This window comes from Anastrepha obliqua, chromosome 1, assembly GCF_027943255.1.
Source record: "Anastrepha obliqua isolate idAnaObli1 chromosome 1, idAnaObli1_1.0, whole genome shotgun sequence".
Taxonomy (NCBI): Eukaryota; Metazoa; Arthropoda; class Insecta; order Diptera; family Tephritidae; genus Anastrepha; species Anastrepha obliqua.
Genome location: NC_072892.1, coordinates 168,701,057 through 168,714,923, shown reverse-complemented (window position 1 = coordinate 168,714,923; position 13,867 = coordinate 168,701,057). Strand labels below are relative to the sequence as shown.

At 43.7% G+C, this 13,867-nt stretch overlaps 2 protein-coding genes across 2 annotated transcripts; one reads left to right on the top strand and one right to left on the bottom strand.

The window, feature by feature from the left end:
- The first annotated feature begins 4,323 nt into the window (after positions 1-4,323).
- Positions 4,324-6,692, top strand: LOC129238442 (zinc finger protein 652-A). The gene is made up of 4 exons (XM_054873469.1): positions 4,324-5,344; positions 5,468-5,835; positions 5,925-6,130; positions 6,245-6,692. The coding sequence occupies exons 1-4, from the start codon at positions 4,324-4,326 to the stop codon at positions 6,690-6,692; spliced, it is 2,043 nt and encodes a 680-aa protein (XP_054729444.1).
- A 317-nt stretch (positions 6,693-7,009) lies between these two features.
- Positions 7,010-12,711, bottom strand: LOC129253523 (alkaline phosphatase 4). Its single transcript, XM_054891941.1, has 4 exons — positions 12,264-12,711; positions 11,383-12,191; positions 11,151-11,329; positions 7,010-7,231 (listed from the first exon to the last, which is right to left on the bottom strand). Exons 1-4 carry the CDS (start codon positions 12,681-12,683, stop codon positions 7,113-7,115), a joined length of 1,527 nt encoding a protein of 508 aa, XP_054747916.1. The 5' UTR covers positions 12,684-12,711; the 3' UTR covers positions 7,010-7,112.
- Between the last annotated feature and the right edge of the window lie 1,156 nt (positions 12,712-13,867).

The following is a 13,867-nucleotide window of genomic DNA, read 5'->3' as shown; positions in this document are numbered from 1 at the left end:
AAATACAGCATCGTGACTGAAAATAAATTTGTATACAGAATTCCTATATCAATACGATCAGTGGGATCATTGAAAGGGCACTAGGCGAGCTTAACTCTTGGGCTACAGGCTGTGGCTAAGTTTAAACACGCGTAAAACGGAACTCATGTTATTTACGACCAGATAAAAGGTACCAATCTTTACCCTACCAAATATTAACGGACAAACCCTCTCACTTTCACCCAGTGCAAAGTACTTAGGTGTAATTCTGGACTCCTAACTTAGCGGGAAATTAAATGTCGAAGAACGGATAAGGAAGGCAGAAATTGCTTTATATGCCTGTAAACGTATGCTTGGAAGAAGATGGGGTCTTCAACCCAAGTATACATTGTAGTTGTATAAGGCGGTTATACGCTCAGTTTTAACGTATGGGTCGGTGGTTTGGTGGAAAGCTCTCGGGAGAGATTACAATACCAAATTACTCGACAGAATACAAAGATCAGCAATCAATAACGGTCGGTGCAATCAGATCATATCCTAGAGAGGCTCTCAATGCACTGACACACGTAAATACAATAGACATACACATTAAGAAGACGGCAACCATGAATGCAGTTAGGTTAAATGAAGCGGGTCGCTGGAAAGAAAATACTTGCCAGTCTACTATTGCGACAAACTCAGTTAATCTCGGCGAGGACTGACTACATCGTCCCGACGGCAACATTAAAAAGGAATTTTGCCACTCTCTTTCCATTTAAGGAGTAATGGAATTAGGAATTCTCACTAAACAACATCGACACTACAGTCTATACAGACGGTTCTAAAATGTATTGTCGTGTTGAAGCTGGTATACATTCTCATAGGCTTAAAATTGAAAAATCTGTGCGTCTCCCTAATACTAGCAGTGCCTTCCAGGCGGAAGTACTGGTAATTGCTCCTTTAAGGGCAACATAGCTATTTTTTCGGATAGCCAAGCTGCAATCCAGGCGTTGGGTTCGGCTACGACAACCTCTAAAAAGGTGGAACAAAGTAGGAATAGCGTCACCACCTTGAGTGAAAACCATAAATTAACCTTAATCTGGGCCCCAGAGCACCTGAACATAGAAGGTAACGAAAAAGCAGATGAACTGGCAAGAGGGAGATCTGCCATGAGAATCGGTATTCACACCATTAGGTGAGGTGCAGTCAAGAATACAATTTCCCTAGAATACCTCCGAATCGCAGATTGTAGATGGAGAGACAAGACGAAATGCAAAATTAGCAGAATGCTATGACCCTATGACGGCGGCCGCCGTAGTCGAATGGGTTGGTGCGTGATTGCCATTCGGAATTCACAGAGAGGTCGTTGGTTCGAATCTCGGTGAAAGCAAAATTAATAAAAACATTTTTCTAATAGCGGTCGCCCCTCGGCAGGCAATGGCAAACCTCCGAGTGTATGCCATGAAAAAGCTCCTCATAAAAATATCTGCCGTGACTAACGGCAGCCATAACTGGCTTCTGGTCTATCGGAGAACAAGCCGCCAAAATGGGCATCCCTCACAAAACTTACTGTCATAGTTGCAAACAACCGGAGAAAAAAGAAGCAATCTTCCATATCCTCTGCAAATGCCCTGCCCTATGGAAGGACCGAATGTTAACCCTGGGCAAACCGAGGGTCTTGAACAACTGTCTGGGTTAGATGTCAAAAACCTTATAAGATTCTTAAACCGCACACACTGAATACGAGGGGTGCCCTTTATATGTCGGGATTAGAGAACAAAAACAAATTTTAATCATCGAAAATCACTTTATTGTTTTTCAAAATATTCTCCATGAAGATCTATACACTTTTGCATGCGTTTGAACCAATTGTCGAAGCACTTTTGCCACTCTGAATGAGGTACCTCCAAAATATGCATTCTGAATGCCGCAACCGCTGCTTCAGGTGTCGAAAAATGTTGACTTCTCAGTTTGTTTTTTACGTACGGGAATAAAAAGAAGTCATTCGGTGCCAAGTCAGGACTATATGGCGGATGACCCATTAATTCGATGTTTTGGGTGCTCAAAAATGCAGTTGTTTGAGCCGATGTGTGAGAGCTCGCATTGTCCTGGTGAAGAGTGATCCGTCTTTGGCGATTGGCTTTCCTAATTTCTTGGAAGACAACTGGCAAACAAATGGTTGTGTACCACTCAGAATTTACTGTTCTGCGTTGTTCTAGTGGTACGGTTGCGACATGTCCAGTTTTTCCGAAAAAACAGTCGACCATTTGCTTGGAAGTGCTTCGTGCGCGAACAACTTTTGTTGGATTTGGCTCATCTTGAAACACCCATACAGTCGACTGCTGTTTACTTTCGGGCTCATACGCGTAAATCCATGATTCATCACCTGTCACGATGTCATAGACGTGTTTCGAAGCCCTGCGATCGTATTTTTTGAGCATTTCCTTCGACCAATCGACACGAGCCTTTTTTTGAGTGATTGACAAATTGTGTGGGATCCAACGCGAATAATGCAATATTGAATGTATGCTGGTCCCACTAATGCCTAAGATTGTCTCAATCTCACGATAGGTCACATGACGATCTTGCAATATCAGTTCGCGCACAGCATTAATGGTTTTCGGAACAACAACTGATTTTGGACGACCTTCACGAAATTCGTCTTGGAGTGAACTACGGCCACAATTGAATTCACCATACCATCGATAAACACTGGTGCTTGATGGAGCTTCATCGCCAAAAAATGAATTAAGTTCATCCATGCAATGTTGCTGAGTTAATCCACGTCGGAAGTTGTAAAAAATAATCGCACGAAAATGTTCACGATTTGATTCCATTTTTGGATCGAGATGAATCTTTTAAGTTACTGTAAACAACACAAATAGCGCTGGTATTTCAAAACGTTCTGAGTACGTAAAAGCCAAAAAATGTCAAACTTTGCGATACAGCTGTCAGTTGCCAGATTGCACCACCGCGGTTGCCAAATCCCGAAATATAAAAGGCACCCCTCGTATAGTGATGCCGTAAATAACTGGTAAACAAGTTGGTAATGAGGATGTGGCAACAAAATGGTGCGGAAGCGCTATTTGGATTCTAGATGAATCACCGCTCTAACCAACCAACCAACCAACCTATACCCAGAGTATTAATTCTACATGATTTTGTCTTTACAGAATTATGAAAATACAGAATTATGACCCAAAGGAATTTAGGCTGTTTAAAATTTGTTTCATATTTTTGTAGAATTTTTCATATTTTAAAGCAGAATTTAGAATCGTTGCCCTTTTGTGTGAAATAATAAGCACGCAATACTCGCTTAAGCAGCAGACAATCTAAAGATTTGAAGTTTTTAATTCATTTAATTAGATATGCCATCCATGGCTTTGGATATAATATTACATCTGCCAGCCCTAGATAAAGATAAAACAGATTAACAGAATATCATCAAAGCATATCTGCATTCTATCAGACAGCCAAGCCAAGGGCTCGTAGGGCACTGGATACATTCCAAGCAAAATCAAGGAGTGTCTTACGTTGTCGCCAATCTCTAAATGAGATGGTCAAGCAATATCGTATAATCTTTTCTGGATTCCAGGTCACAGGGAACTTGCACAAGAAGGTACCTGTATGCCAGACATAAGTAATTTTATGCGGGTACCTCACGCAACTTGTAAGCTTCTTATTAAGGACTCACTAATCAATCCTGCAAATCAAAGATGGATTAGTGGCCAATACCTGTGAAATTGCGAGGCAAACATGGCCAAAGCTAAATCTACACCTGTCCAAGAGTAATATAGAATTGAGTAGACTTCAAATTAGGACCTTAGTAGGGGGGCCCTCGTAGGACCCGGTCTCATAGGAAATCATGCAATGAGATTAGGCGTTTACACGCATGATTTCTGTCGTAGCTCCCGAAATGAGGAGGAGTTGGAAACAATTCAAGATCTTTTTTGCACATGCCCAGCTCTAGCCAGAAGCAGGAACCGATTTTTAAAATCCTACTTCTTAACGAATATAGATAATCTATACTCTTTAGGTATCAACAACCTTTTACGCTTCGTGAAAAGCTCAGGATGGTTCAATATGGAAGGGGAAATGTAGCCCAGCCCCTACGGCTCACAACGGAGTAATTTCAAGGTCTAAGTGGCATTGTTGTCTCTATGTGCGATGCGGCTGCCACACCTAACCTAACTTAATTAGGTACAACAAAATGCTTTAAAAAAATTGTACTTAAGTCATAATTAACTGAAATAAAAAATCTGTCTACAATAGAAAAGAAACTTTAAACTACAAAGTAAATATTCTCATGTGGTTTTATGACTTCTTTAATACCTTCCAGCTACATTGAGCAAATAAAGACGAAAAATGTTGAACGAACAATACACGGAATGTAGAGTTCTACCCACCATCAATGAAACTTTCCCTCGATTTGGTCGATCTATTGCATCGCTGCTCTCGCCACTTGACTTATCGTTGCGCGCCTCCAACATCATACCGATAACACCACCCTCAACACCCTCTCCGCCGCGCAAGCGTCAAAGATTAATGTCAGACGAGAATTACCTTTGGCGACCGCACGCCATGGGAACCACACAACTAACACCGTTAACAACGTTGCCACCAGCAACTGCCACAGCCACAGCAGCAGTGTCCACCACCGTCACTGGTAGCAATTACCTGCCTCAACTACCTTTAAGCTACGATTGTCGTCATGATGAATTAGCGCCGCATCACGCAGCGTCCAGCGGCTATAAAAACAATTTGCACGAAATAAGAAATAGCGCTGAAGAAATTCCAGAAAGTCAAGTAACCGCAATGCGCCCCATTCCACATGAGACAACAATGCGAGAGCCACAACAACAACCATCCTTACAACAAACGCCACAACAAAGCCAATTGCCCATTATATGCGTGGACGACGAAACGATTGTGCTGACCGAAGACGAGGAGGAAACACTTGTCAGTTCACACGGCTACTCTGAGGACATGGATGACGAAGAAGGCGACGGCGAGGACGATGACAATGACGATGATGAAGCTGTGGTGGGGGCGTTTAGGAGGGCTGCTTTTAGACCAACATTGTACACGGATATTAGTGATGAGGAGAGTAAGAAAAAATATGATGCGGGAAGGGACGATGGCGACAAGGCGGAGGATGAGGACGAAGAGTATGTAGACATCTTGAGCAACGATGACGACGACGTAAATCCGCTCAATAGCGCCAATTTCATGCAACGTCTGCAGAGTCAAGCACTGGAGGAGGAGCTGGAAAAGTCCGGCAAAGTATTGACGCGCAACAAACTCACCTACGCGAATGAGGAGTTGCATCATCGAGCCATTGATGGTTTGGCAAAATTATTCGAAAGAGATTTTCTTGTACCAAAGAGTGTAGGTGAGGCGCACGATAACACTTTACTGACAACCAAACAAACCAACATCGCGATGCCTAACAGAAACGAGGAGGCTGGGGTGAGTGAACCCAATCGACTGGTACTTGGCGAAAAACCAGCAATGAAAGCTAACAATTTTGGTCGCCACCATCAACAACGCCCCCACAAAACGGAGCGAAAGCGTATGAAACTGCGCAAGCATCAACTCGCAGTCGACGAGGAGACCATTAGCCCAGTCTCGGGCACCATTATAAGGAAGTTGCGCGACGACGAAGAGTTGGTGGTGCGTAAAGGCGACATTGATCCGGCTTTCAATGTGGTTGAAATCACCGAAGAGGCTAAGGCGATTTTGGCCAGCATCGACAACAAAATCGGCGCTTACCTGTGCCAACTGTGTCGCACACTGTACGATGATGCATTCCAATTGGCACAGCACCGCTGCCCCCGCATTGTGCACATCGAGTACAAGTGCTCCGAGTGTGAAAAGGTGGGTGTGGCGCAAAGGCATAGAAGCATAGCTAAGGAATTTTATGCAGCAATGTATGAAAAATATTTATTGTTTTCATTTCTGTTTAGGTATTCAATTGTCCCGCTAATTTGGCCTCACATCGTCGCTGGCACAAGCCCAAGTCCGAGCTAATGGCCAGCAGTGGACAAAGCAAAAAGCGACACTTGAACGAACACGCCAGTGGACAAGGCATGGCGCATGAGAAGGGCAACGCAGCCGATGAGGGACCAGAGGGTATTTACCCGTGTGCGCAGTGTGGCAAAAATTTTCGACGGTGAGTAATGAATGATGCATTTAAAACCTTAAAGAAGATGTGCATTTCAGCCGAATTTTTCAACAATTCGCTTCAATTCTAACTCATTTCCACACTTATTTTGAATTTTCACAGTCACGCCTACTTGAAAAAGCATCAAGCATCCCATCAAATGTTGGAAAATCTCAAATCATTGGACATTTTCAAAGGTTCTTCCTCCATTACAAATCCCGGTTTTCCGCATCCAATGCCACAGCCAAAAAATCACTTCCCCTTCAGCAACGTGCCGGTAACAGCAACCGCACCCCGTTTACCACACACCCACACACCCCACTTCAGCTCCAATCACCCGCACACTATTAAGCCTTATCCGCAACGTTTCAATACCTTTCCCTTCCCAACCTTTGATCAACGTCACTTCTATTCACTGGGCGAATTTTATATTTCCCAACAATTGGATCGCTCTTCCGCTTTCGAGTATGCACAGGCAAATCATTTGCGTAACTTAACCGCTGCAGCGGGAGCTTTTGCGCCACGCCCCCAACTTGTACCACCACCACCCACCCTCTTGGCTGCAAAATGACCCAATATTGTGCGCCCCGTGCCGCGCATTGCGCGCGGCACCACTGTAACGACTACAACAACTTTGAGCAGAGAACTAACACAGTTACCGCCGGCACCGGCACCGGCACCACCACCGGCTGGTTTGTCGTCCGCGGTTTTGGCTGGTAATAGACATTTCAGTTGGTTGACGGCGGCGCCAACAGCAGCGGATGCAGCAACAACAGGCGAGGCAGTGCCGACTTTCGGTGGAAATGTTTAAAGCAGGCATCTGGCGCTGAGTTTATAGTTAGTTTTGAATTTAAAATTTTGTCTTAGCTAAACCAAATATATGAATACTTACATACATACATATAAATATATTTATTGTAATTATTATTTATTATCTGAATCAATAAAATATCAAATAAAATTATATTCAAATGAATATTTCTGTTAAATTTCAAGTTTTTTTCTCTGTGGCGGGCTTTCGATTGAAATGACCCATTTGAAGTGCATAAGATAACACGTAGGACATGTAAGTTTCCTCATGAACACCATGGAGAAGATGCGAACGCGGGCCTGAAAAGGGAAAGTAATGAGAATCAAAAAAATAAACCAAAGTGTATCCAATAAAATAAAATAGGCAGTTTAATAGCGAGTCATATCCTTTTAAGAGTTGAGACTAGCTAAGACGGAGGGACCTACAGTTTTAAGCCGTCTCCGAGCTGAAAATCGTTTTTATGCGGAGCTTTTTCATGGCAGAGCTACACTCGCAGGTTTGCCGTTGCCTATTGAGGGGCTCCCGCTATTAGAAGAAACTTCTTCTATTATTTAATATCCCTGCACGGAGATTCGAACCGGCGTACTCCTGAATGTTAGTCACGTACCAACCCATTCGGCTACGGCGGTCGCTAACATAACAGCAGTCAATAAACAAAAGAAAACTTGTGCGGTAAAACTTCTTCTCCGTCGATGCTTTCTGACAGGGTGAAGACAACTTGGGCTAATAGAGTTGAGGAAAGTAGCCTAATATTGAGCAAAGGATTAAGAAAGCATCAGCTGCCTTGCATGGCTGCAGCGGTGCCATTGGCAAAAGATATAGCCTTCCACCTAGAGTAAACTTCTTGTGCTATAACAAGATTATAAAGCCATTTCTAGATCGAATTCTTGTCCAGTGAACCCCTTTAGAGATCGATGTTACTTTAGGAGCTGAAGAGAGTAAAACATCTGCCCTGTTATTGCTGTTGTAACAGCATAAACATTCCCCATCCATGAATGTCCTCAGAGGCTGCTGAAGTGGTAGTCTCTGGCCGTAAATAAATCCGAGTCGTTCCGGTAATATAGAACGGACTGTCGTGTGAACTAAAAGGTTCTTCCCTCATTTCAATTTATAGAACGCATAGAAGCACCCCTATTTTAGCACTTAAAGCAATGCTAGCAATACTGGCTCAAGCTACGTGCACTTCGTCATTATCATCAGAGCATCACACAGTTCGGTGTGAACCATTGCTTCCGTTACAATTCACCTCCAGGTCAATCGGTCATCAGCTTTTCGTTTGATATTAGATATGCCCATGACTCCAAAGTCGCCTGCAATGTTATCTCTCCATCATTTTCTCGGCCGGCTTCTTCTTCTGTCGCGTTGTGGGTTTGTTTCGAAGATCTCTTTTATAGCTCTATCGTCGCTCATTCGTAAAATGTGACCGTACCATCGAATCTTTTGCTCCTTGATGTACCGGATTACATTTGCACCCCTGATAAATGTGTCTAACTCGTCGTTGTACCGAATGCGGTAAGTACCGTCTCCAAGTCGTACCCGTCTATCTATTTTTCTTACAATCTTTCTTTCAAAACGACTTAACTGATTGGTTTCATTGAGTTTCAGAAACCAGACTTCGCACCCGTATGTGAGTTTAGGTCTTATGCCAGTTTTGTAAATTCATAATTTCTGGTTTCTAGAAAGTAATCTCGACTTCATGGTCTTTGTATGCCCGGAGTAAAACTTATTTGCAACTTATATCCTGTCGAGTATGACACTTCAGTGTCCGTAGAAACTTCAAGTTATTATCCGTGTTGATTTATCAATGCACATTCCCGTTGGGTCCAAGCGCGACCTTCGTCATTGACGTCTTCTGAAAGTAATAGTAGCCAAAGAAAAAAGAAGGAGAGAGGCTTGGTGCACCTGTTCACGAATGGCGCGAAGTTGGAAGGAAACGTTGGAGGAGGAGTATTTTCTTAGAGCTCCCCACCGAACTCCATAAGGCCCAGACTATTGGACTACTGATGTGCATTCCAAGTGGAGGTAGTCACAACTAAATCAGAAGATGTAGGCTGTCAGGGAAGTACCTGAAAATTTACTGCAATACCCAAGTGATAGGAATTGCGCTGGGCTGACTCGAAATTGTCGCAAGATGCCAGACTGCCTTTTCGACCGTATTCAAAGACTTTGAGTATAAGTTCGCAAATAACATATTTGTTCATTGCTGGCGGGCTGATAAGCTAACTAGACTGAAGACACATAAGATGGATTGAGTATTCCCTCACTAATTGCGATGTGCTCCTTGATATATTGGTTTCAAGTCAACTTAGCGATCGCCGGACAAGTACATCCAACTTGCAGAGGCGAAATATCGTTCTGGTCATGCGTGGCTCGGAAGCGCTCGTAGCGACTTGTAAGGCAAACAAAATCAAAGCTCTCGAATACTGTATGTATTAGGCCGGGTCGATTTGTGGGGAGGCACAAAAATCGCCCATTGCTCTGTGAAAATCATATTTTAGGGATCAAAATTAGAAACTTTGCCGAAGGAACCATGCCTCTAAAACGAATTCTGATGTCCCCAAATTTGGGTCGAGCTTTTTAGTTTCTTTTCTCATGTAAAGGCTAAAAGTGGTGATATTTTGAAATAATTGTATGGGGAACCCTTCAGGGGAGTTCCAGGGGGTGTGCCACTGGCATGGGTGGATCGGCCGTCCAAAGTTAGTGGGGGTCGGTCATACATTTGGACTCGATTGGAGCACTCTAAGTGGGTCAAAGTGGGATTTTTCGTTCGACCCAAATTGGGGGGCATCAGAACTCGTTTTAGAGCTTTGGTTCCTTCGGCAAAGTTTCTTATTTTAATCCCTAGAATACGATTTTCACAGAGCAATGAGCGATTTTTAAATCGACCCGCCCTAGTAGGTATCCTTTTCAGATATCGTGCATTAGTCTCCCATGAGTCGAAACTTGGCATTACATCGAATCCTCTTTGCTGCTATTTAGAACAAAGGAAGAGGTGAAATCATGCCAGAACCGTCACTTTAGTGTTCTTGTCGTGGTGGAGCTAATAAAAATAAGAAAATTAATAATTGGCGCACACATTTCTGCTAGGTGCTTGGCCGAACTCCTCCTCCTATTTGTGCCGTGCGTCTTGATGTTGTTCCACAAATGGAAGGACCTACAGCTTTAAGCTGACTACGAACGGCAAATACTTTTTACGAGGAGATTTTTCATGGCAGAAATACACTCAGAGGTTTGACTTTGGTCGCCGCCCCTCGGCTATTAGAAAAAACGTTTTCTTCATTTTGATCTTTCACCGGGATTCGAAACTACGTTCTCTCTGAATTACGAATGATAGTCACGCACTAACACATTCGGCTACGGCGGCCGCGGGACTGATACTTTGGCAAAGTAGCTTTCATTATTTTGTTACGAAGATGCTAGCTCAACCGTAAATAGTCACCGCTCGGTATTTTTCATGCGCGTATGGTAACCTTTCGCTCTTTACTAACCTCCCGTCTTTTATCTCTGACTGTCCTGCGTTTGCTAGAGCAAAACTGCGAATTTTTGGTTCCGATGCTACTAGAACGAGTAAAATTAGTTTTCTCTAACTGGAGGATATTTTCAGATTTGCCAAAGAATCTGGAAAATTTTCACAGGACTAACTATCTCTATCTCTTTCTCTATTCTATGCTATCTTTTTTCTTCTGCTACTGCCCTTCTTTCCTCCTTGACTATCTAACCTTTCACTTTCCAGAGCTTTAAATGCAGTGGGATTTTTTGCTCGAGTCTTTTAAGAGTTACCAAATGTCTCGGTGCTTCTTGACTCTACTTTTCAAATTTAAATTTCATTTCAATCTCTCGCTTCCACGAGTGAAACACTCAGCTGATAATCTTTCGTGTACCCATGGCTTTTTTTATTCATTAGCAACTCAGCTGTAATTTTTGCTCTGCCAACGTCGGGTAATGGCGCATTGAATGCAGAATTAATAAATCTGGCTAGTAATGAAATCTAAACATTTGCACATTTTGAATAAGTGGATGCGGTTAGATCGAAATAGTTTTAACGCACGGTCAAAAAAAATTTCGCAGTCGTCATCCTTTTAAGATCTGTTGCTGCCATGAGCCCGGAAAGTGCAAGGAATTTCTAAACAAGAATTTGGGATTGTCATCCTCGTACAAAGCACTAAATATTAGAATGTCCTATATTCTTAGAGACTGCATTCTCTGCCTTTGTCATACCTCTCGCATACACCACCGTTTCCGTAGGCATATTCCATAGGCGCTTCTCTACGGCCGCTTCACTCTCATTCGCAAAGTTCAACGCATTAGCTGTGCCGTCCACTTCACCGCTGCTATCGACAGCATTGCGCACGTAATAGCCATTGGAGAACACCACCAAAATCAAAGTTTCGTCTTCGCTAAGAAAAAGTTATTAAATGTTTATAAAAAAAAATCTACCTCGTACTTGTACCTATTCTCCGCCACCGCCTGCTGCACCACATCGTTCAATTGAAAAAGCGTGCGCGTTTGCTCGGCTATGCTAGCCGTCGATTCGGTGCCACTCTCCACGACAAGCAGATATCCTCTCTGATTGCGCTTTAAAACTTTCAAAGCTTTCGCCGTCATATCTGAGAGTTCTGGCATGTGACGCATACGCGCTTGCACATCATCCGTCAAGCGTAAATAGTTGTTCGCAAAAATTCCCATGACGTGATCCACATCGGTGTCATTGAACTCTTGCAGTTCTTCATTATTTTGTAGTACCGCAAATGTACGCTTCAATTTCAAATTCAGCTTTTGCCAATCGCTTATAATGTTTCGCTTATCCTGCGAGTCGCAAACCGTCTCATCAACCGGATCCCACGCAGTGTTGGGCACACGCGATACGAGCGTTTGTCGGCCACCGCCCATAATCACATTCGCATTTTGGCCTGCTTCACTCTTGAGCAGTTGCTGTGCTGTATCCATGCAACCGGCCGCTGCAGCGGCTACCGGCAATGCGGCATCACATTCCCAAGCAGTGTTGGGCGTATGCGCATAGAGTGCGGCCATTCCTGCGCCTGTGACACGTCGTGTGGTCACAAACCCAGTACGCAAACCGTTTTCTTGCGCCTGCTGGAGCACACTTTTCACATGATGACTTACATTCGCAGAGGCATGGCAATCGCGAAAGGGTACACTGGCATCGAGTCCACCGACGCGAAAGTTGGACCGCACACCGTTAAAGACGGCACTAGCCACAGTGAACGGATCACAGAGATCCGTATTACTGCAACTATTCTGAAAGTAAATATTTGTGACTTTGAGTTTGTTAACTGAATTTAGTTGCTGCGCTACTCCACACAAATTCACCTTCAGCCTGCCAAGATGTGGAAATCGCTCCCAACTCAATGCAGCCTGTAGTTTTGTGCGATTCGTTAGCAAAGCACGCGCGGCCGCCATAGTTTCCGTGTCAATGCCGCTGGTCATGAAGATAATGACGTTACGTGCCACTTGCTTGCGCCAATTCTTATTCAATGCCACTTTCAATTCTTCAATGGCTTCATCGAACCACAGTTTCTGCTCAGCCGGCAGTTCGTCCTTCCAAAAAGGTATGTCCTCTATACTGGATACCTCGCTATCAACCTCGTAACGCATTAGAATCGCAATGCACAGGATGGTTATCATTAAGGTGAGTAGAATTGTGGTGGCAAAACTGAAGATACGCGCGGTGTTGAGGCACATATGACTAGGAATAAGTGCGGGTGCGGGTGCTGGTTTGGTTTTGTCCATTGTTCGGCTGCGAAAATCTGAACTCAATTGACCTGAAAGCAGTGGATAACTAAAAATTCTTTAGAAAATAGTGCTGGTCTAGCGCGGTGCGATTTTCTGACTTCTTGCGATGTAAGTAAATGCATGCAAATGGTAGGTATATCTTCCTAAGTGACGAGAGATAAAATTAACGATATGCTAATAATGTATTTAATTACTTTTTACTACAACGTAGTTTAGATTTTGTCATGAAAATGTTCCCCTTAATTATTTTCTTTTTGTGTTTTAAAGGGTTATTCATTTCTATGAAATATTAAAATGAGCTTAATTTCTACAGATGGAGGATGGTTCCATAGGTAGAAAGAAGTCCACGCAAGTGGGGAGAGTCCCTGATTGCGATTCGCTTGAGAGTGGTTAGGACGATTTTTCTGCATACGGTTCAAGCAGCTCACAACTTCCGAGCTTCGCCCAAATATCCTCTGGGTAGCTCCCGAACATCCGTTTGAGAGCAAGCGAATATGAGAAGGTGAATCATTCCGTCACCTAAAAATCCATCCCCAATGAAAAGGACAAAAAGTCTCGGATAAGAACTGTTTATTCTGATGAGGACGCCTGCATACAAACTATGGACTTTGAATGTTCGGGCCAGTAATGAGCGCCTGGAACGTTCCTATGAGCGCTGCTCCCGCCACGACATAAAAATCGTGCTTGGCGACTTCAACGCCAGGGTGGGCAAGGAGGGAATTTTTAGTCCCACCGCGTGTACAACGAAACCTCCGGACATAACGAACAGAGGTTGATCGACTACGCCGGGGCCCGAAACATGATAGTCTGGAGCACCAGTTTCCAGCATAAGAAGATACATCAAGCTAACTGGATGTCTCCTGACCGAAAAACGCGAAACCAGTATCAATCATGTTGTGATAGTTGGAAGACACGCTTCTAGTGTTTTGAGATGTGCGTACGATCGGAAGAACTAACACCGACGCAAAGAATTTTCGACATCGGAAAAATTTGCCACTCGACTCTCGCTCCTGTTCTCGGGGAGTACTACTCAACAATCCGGCATGCAAGAACAATATACCAAGATATCGGATTCCGGCGAGTCCGAAAAGATAATTGGTACGACGGGGAATGCATACCTTGCGGCCGCGGAAAGAAAGGATACTTTAGTTTCACGTGTAGTTTTGCTCATCACAACGTCA

Bases quoted from the DNA above. Each gene is read 5' to 3' on its own strand.
- LOC129238442 (XM_054873469.1), top strand. From the start codon at position 4,324: ATGTTGAACGAACAATACACGGAATGTAGAGTTCTACCCACCATCAAT. The intron at 5,345-5,467 runs GTGTAGGTGAGG...GCGAAAAACCAG, and splicing joins AGATTTTCTTGTACCAAAGA to CAATGAAAGCTAACAATTTT. The intron at 6,131-6,244 runs GTGAGTAATGAA...GAATTTTCACAG, and splicing joins TGTGGCAAAAATTTTCGACG to TCACGCCTACTTGAAAAAGC.
- LOC129253523 (XM_054891941.1), bottom strand. From the start codon at position 12,683: ATGGACAAAACCAAACCAGCACCCGCACCCGCACTTATTCCTAGTCAT. The intron at 12,192-12,263 runs GTGAATTTGTGT...ATTTACTTTCAG, and splicing joins CACATCTTGGCAGGCTGAAG to AATAGTTGCAGTAATACGGA. The intron at 11,330-11,382 runs GTACAAGTACGA...ACTTTTTCTTAG, and splicing joins CAGGCGGTGGCGGAGAATAG to CGAAGACGAAACTTTGATTT.